Below are 6,002 nucleotides of genomic sequence, written 5' to 3' on the forward strand. Positions count from 1 at the left end.
TTAAACATGGTATCATCTATTTATTTATTCATTTATTTATATTTTGATTTATTGATTTATTGATTTATTGATTTATTGATTTATTCATTCATTGATTTATTCATTTATTCATTCATGTTTTTATAGAGTATTTAATCTTAAGATTTTGACTCTCCTACCTCGATTTTTAAATATGGCGTTTGTCAGAACTGAGTATGATCAACATGCACCATCATAATGGTGAGTCCTACGTCTTTTTCAACAAATGGGTAACTCTATTATCCTAGTTGGCAAAAACTTAATATAATGTGGACAAGATAAACAGTCTAGTTTGCCTTTTTATAAGATAAGATAAGGTAAGATAACTTTATTAGCACTAGCACATTGACAATAAATGGTTATGGCAACAAATTAAAGAGTAACTACATTAACATATATACAATGAAGGAGTGACAGTACATAATTATGAGAGAAACATATATAAAAAATAAATGAGAAGCATATACATTATTACAGAAATCAAGTACCTTTTAATAATGAGTTTCTCACCAACAAGCATTCATTCAAATAGTTGACAACAATTTTTAATATTTTTATATATTTTTTTAAAATGATACTTGTAGAGGCTATTTCGTGCCAATGTCCATGCAGTTCTCTTGGAGAGGAGGCAAGGCAAGATTTTTCAAACTTTACAATAGATGAACTATTCGAGATGCTGGCTCCTCAACTGGCAAAAATGGAAAAAGAATTATCTGTTGACAAGTCTAACTTATCGGCGACGGTTAATAAAAGAATCAGTGCAAAAGATGAGAGAAAGTCTTCTCAGTCTATTGGTATTCTTGGAATAGTCTTCATTGTTACAGTCATCCTGAGCGTCGTTATTATTGATCTAATGTCACTTATTGATTTCCTGAAACCTAAGTTGAAGAGAGGAAAAACGGATACTTCAGAAGCAGAAGAACGGCAAGACTAGATGATATCATTTAATGATCATAAAAATCTGATTGCAGAATTCAAGTTTAAAGCGAGATATTAAAAAACGGATCGTTTCTACAGTATTCGCTTTTGGCATCGATTTTTCAAGAATTTTGAAGTGAATGTTTATATTGATTTTTTTTAACTATACACGTACTTTGTGGATCATTTCCTTATGAAGTTAAGGTGTCAAAATTATTATTTTTCTTGACAAAATATTATGAAATTGAAACGAGCCAGATTATTTTAGTTAAAGTGTTTAGTATACCCTTAAAATTTCCCCCTTCTTGTATCTGATACTATATTCCTCCGACTTTTATTATAGCCTCACATCTATCTGCAATTAATTATCTATCATACAGCTGAAGTTTCCTTTATTCAGGTTGTATTGATACACCTAAATTGCAACCATAACTTGAAAGCAAATGACATCTCAAATGATTCCTTTTTAACCGAAAATAATAAGGTATCGAAGCTTATCATTTTATTCCTTTATCATGGGTTGTATTGAAACACTTGAATTTCAGCAATTACTTGAATGCAGGTGTCGCACTCAAATGATTAATTTTTAACAAAAAGAATAAGGTATCGGAGTTTATAGTTTTATACCATTATTCTGGGTTGTATTGATACACCTACATTGCAAGTGACGTACTGACAATATTTGTATTAGCCAACAAACGATTATCATTTATGTAAGCAGTACGCATTAGGTTAAAGTTTTCATCTCCTGTAACTTTCACCATTTCAACGATGTCATTTGGCATCTGCAACATATACTGATAATTGTTATCTGGAATATCTTTTCACTTTATCTGTTGTTGTACATTTTTAGACGTTTATATAATACATAATCATAAAACCTTTATCAAAAGTTAATCTCCGAAATAATAACAGTTATTTTCATGAGGTCCACTGTTTTTTTTATTAATATTAATATTTACTATTCTCAATTATTCTAAAATGTAATTTCGGTATAGTAACACATTTATTGTCCTCCTATAAAGTAAACATAAAAATTGAGCACCAGATATGATATGTCTTCCAAAGTGTTTTATGAAACCCATAATTGTGTATCATAACTCTTTTTGATTCAAGAATTGTAACTAGCATTAACATCAGGGCTAACAATTATAAAAGTGCATTATTTCTTCACATCTTAACACAATATTTTGGGATGCTGATAAAACAAAATTATAACGTTGATTGTAAATATTGTTTGTGAGAAGGAATGATAAATAATTCCATTTTGCATGAGTCATCTCATTCGATGAAAGATATTTCTATCCTGCATATTTGTTAACATTTTTTGGTGTTGTATCATTTTTAAACGTAAATAATTATTAATAATTTTTAGGTTCCAAAATATTGATTGTACCCACCATATGCATGGTGTCAATCGGTTGTTATATTTTTTGTGGTTCCTGTTCCGCGATCTTGGTTATCTATCATTTACTCTTAACAACCTTCGAGCAATAAATTCTATAAAAGTGAAATATCAGGAAGAGTGCCCAGTTGTACATTTCTGTGTGGAAGATCGAAATAAATAAAATATACCAGTGTAAACCTATCAAAACATGTTTTTGAGATAACATTTTTATCATATTGTTGTTTTTAAATTCATTACTGTCTCAACATGAAATTAAGAGCAGAGTAGTTCAAGTGCATATATGTATTCGCCATTGCTCTACTGTAAGAATCAATAATAAATAAAAACAAACATGTTTTTAAAACGTGACCAACAGCTGTATTTTAAATTTTGACTTGAGAAATAAGCACATTATTATATTCGCCGCTGTAGTACGAGCACTCAGAATTTAAGCATTTTACGATTATGTCGATCAAATTATTTTGCATCATGCAACACATTCTGACGAAGGATATTTTTATCTGAATTACTTAATGAGTTTTGGTGGTGTGGTACTCTTTAACTATTCATTTGTTAGATTCCATAATATTAAGCATAGTATTTTAAACCTATTTAAATAGATTAAATTGCTTGATTTATTTAGTGTTGTTTCTTTAACACGATCTGAATATTTACAAAAAAGCCATACTGTTTATCATGCAACCGTTGTGTCTAGCATCGAAAGAAAGAAATAATGCTGAAGTAATAAGAACAATGTATGTTCCTAAATGTTTTAATAACAATTTCAACATGACATTTAGTGCAGATAAAACGAATGACTGGTTTTGTTTTAGAAAAAAAATATATACGTTGTTCTACAAATAGATTTTTCCTATGATTTGAATTTGAGTTCATTTTGATTTTTTTAAATTATTTTTGTTTTCATAGAGGATTTCTCTCTATACAACAAGAACGCATGTTTTGCTACAGGTTGTGGTGCTTTTATTTTCTTATGCTTGCGTTGTCTGTTGTGTTTTTTGCCATTTTTCTGTGAATTTAATAAAACAAGGATTGTGAGGATTTGTAAATATCAATAAAATATCGCCTGTATATTGTAATATGTATTTATTTATATTTGTACAAATATTGCATATGTAATGAAAACCTTATTAAAGCTTGTAAGTGTTTTCTATATGGAATGCTTGATCTGTATGTTTTGAAAGTAAGTGTGTTATGAAAGTTACTAATCGGTTGATATTTGATATAAATCGTGTGTGATAATATGCTAGATATATTTTTAAAGAGACAAATCTACAATGATCACTTGTCACCTCTGAGGGTTTGAGTTCGAAACCACCATTTTTTTTTCTTTAAATGTCCTGTACCAAGTCAGGAATATGGCAGTTGTTATCAATTTGTTCTATGTATGTTGCGTTGGTGTTACACTCCAGTGTTTCTTTTCTTCCGTTTTTCTTCTTCTTATAGTTGATGTATTTCCCTAAGTCCTAGTTTGTGACCCAGATTTGTTTTCACTCAATTGATTAATGACTTTTGAACAGCGGTATACTACTGCTGTCTTTATTTATTCATTATTTAAAAATTGGTTACCATATTGTACAGCCAGCTTTAATCAATGTGGCAATGAATTTCAAATAAACAAACGGACTGATTCAATTGTAATGATTTTTGTGGAAAAGCATGCTTCCAACAACGTCAATACTATATTTATAGTTACAGAGAATACCATGCAAAAACAAATTAAGATACACAAAGTTTGATAGAGGCGAGTAAGTATACTTGAATTGGTTGATAATAGCGGATATATTTCTAATGTCGTAACTATATCCAATACTAATAAAGGGGGTCCGCCAAGGTTTAATTCTTGGTCTAGTGTTGTTTAATGTCTTTATAAAACTGTGTTCAAGACAGTACAATATATAATTATGCAGATGATAATAACCTGTCTAACTGTGACAATAATGTAGATACTTTAATAAAAACACTCGAAAATGACAGTGAAAAAATGATGAAATGGTTTTAACAAAATTTAATGAAAGCAAATCCGGAAACGTTCCAGGCCATTGCTATTAGGAAAAAGACTAAAAATTATAATTTAACTTTTAATTTAGAAGGCAATAAAATTTCATGTGATGAAGATGTTAAACTCCTTGGTGTTGATATAGATTTTGAACTAAATTTTGATAAACAAATCTCCCAAATTTGTAAAAAAGCTTCTAAACAACTAAATATTCTTAAACGTATTGGCATATATCTGTTCATACTTATTTCGGAACCGCTTGGCCATTAAAAAAAGATTTAAAGGTATAATGGATATGAAGTCATAATTCAATTTATTGATGATTTTGAAAAAAGATCCGAAAGCTGAGTCTAAAGGGAGGTACGGTGTTGGTGTTGGTGTTGGGTACCCCTTCATTAAGATTTTTGTATCCATGGATAGAGGCAACAGTAGTAAACTGCTGTTCAATTGTCATATTTCACGATATTTAAGATGTTACAAGGATATAAAGAAAAAGGATTTAAAACTCTTATGTATGTTTACTTGTTCTTATTTAACCCCTTCAAGGCACAGCTATTATCCATAAATAGTTCCATGTCGCTTCAGGGGTATTCTTACTATTGCTCTGTTATTACCATTCCGTTTTCCTATTCTTCGATTCTTCGGATGTCAACTTTGTTACAAAAACCATGGGGAATCACTTTGTGTTAATGCAAATCTTGTATATCATACTCTAGTCTTGCATCATTTGTTATCAAAACGTTAATCAAATGAAAAATAGACTAGTTCTCATTCGCCCGGAGTAGTAAAAAAGTTGCTAATAAATTAACAAAGATATATCATTTACCATTGGACATAAATAAAAACTAAAGTACATCTGGATACCAACATTGACGATATTAATGAGGCAAGACAGAGTCGGATGATGAATTGGTCCAACATTCATTTATTACTCTTTTCCCACAAAATCTATGAAAACAGTAGTATGATCACAGAGAGATTGTCTAAATATAGGTTAAGAATAGTGTATAAAAATGATCTAAAAAGTAAAAAACCAAAAATACAAAACTCCGAAAACAAATCTAAACGGAAAGTCCCTAATCAAATGGCAAAATCAAAAGCTCAAACACATCAAACGAATGGATAACAACTGTCAATTTCCTCACTTGGTACAAACATTTTCTGATGTAGAAAACCTGGTTTTATAGCTAGCTAAACCTCTCACTTGTATGACAGTCGCATCTAATTCATTTTTATTGATAACGATGCGTGAACACAAAAATACCAGTCATAATAGGAAAAAATGTTAAAATACAACAGTCAACATTGTGTTTCAATCCTTGTAAATGTCTGTATAGAACAATATATAGAAGTTATCAAATATTGAAAAGAACAATATATCCACTGAAAACTATATTGATTTTTTTAATGACATTACTTCAATATTTAAAGCCTCATTTGACAATTCCTATCAGTACAATTTTCTGACGTGGTCGGATGCAGTATTATATTCAAATATATATGTTTTAACTGATTAGAAACAGGAAAAATAGTTTGAATTTAAACTCATTGAGTTTTAAAAGTGACTAACAATGTGCTTGTTGGTATGTTTTCTAGTGGTGCAATATGTTTGGACTGTTATCGGTGAGTTAATATTATAATTTTGCATTCTAAATGATAATA

The 6,002-nt window shown here is 29.7% G+C and overlaps 1 protein-coding gene across 1 annotated transcript; it reads left to right on the top strand.

Annotated features, from left to right (window-relative positions):
• The first annotated feature begins 589 nt into the window (after positions 1-589).
• LOC134687793 (uncharacterized) lies at positions 590-952 on the top strand. The gene has a single exon (XM_063548248.1). The coding sequence runs from the start codon at positions 590-592 to the stop codon at positions 950-952; it is 363 nt and encodes a 120-aa protein (XP_063404318.1).
• The last annotated feature ends 5,050 nt before the right edge of the window (positions 953-6,002 follow it).

This window comes from Mytilus trossulus, chromosome 10 (genome assembly GCF_036588685.1).
Source record: "Mytilus trossulus isolate FHL-02 chromosome 10, PNRI_Mtr1.1.1.hap1, whole genome shotgun sequence".
Lineage (NCBI taxonomy): Eukaryota > Metazoa > Mollusca > Bivalvia > Mytilida > Mytilidae > Mytilus > Mytilus trossulus.

Bases quoted from the DNA above. Each gene is read 5' to 3' on its own strand.
- LOC134687793 (XM_063548248.1), top strand. From the start codon at position 590: ATGATACTTGTAGAGGCTATTTCGTGCCAATGTCCATGCAGTTCTCTT.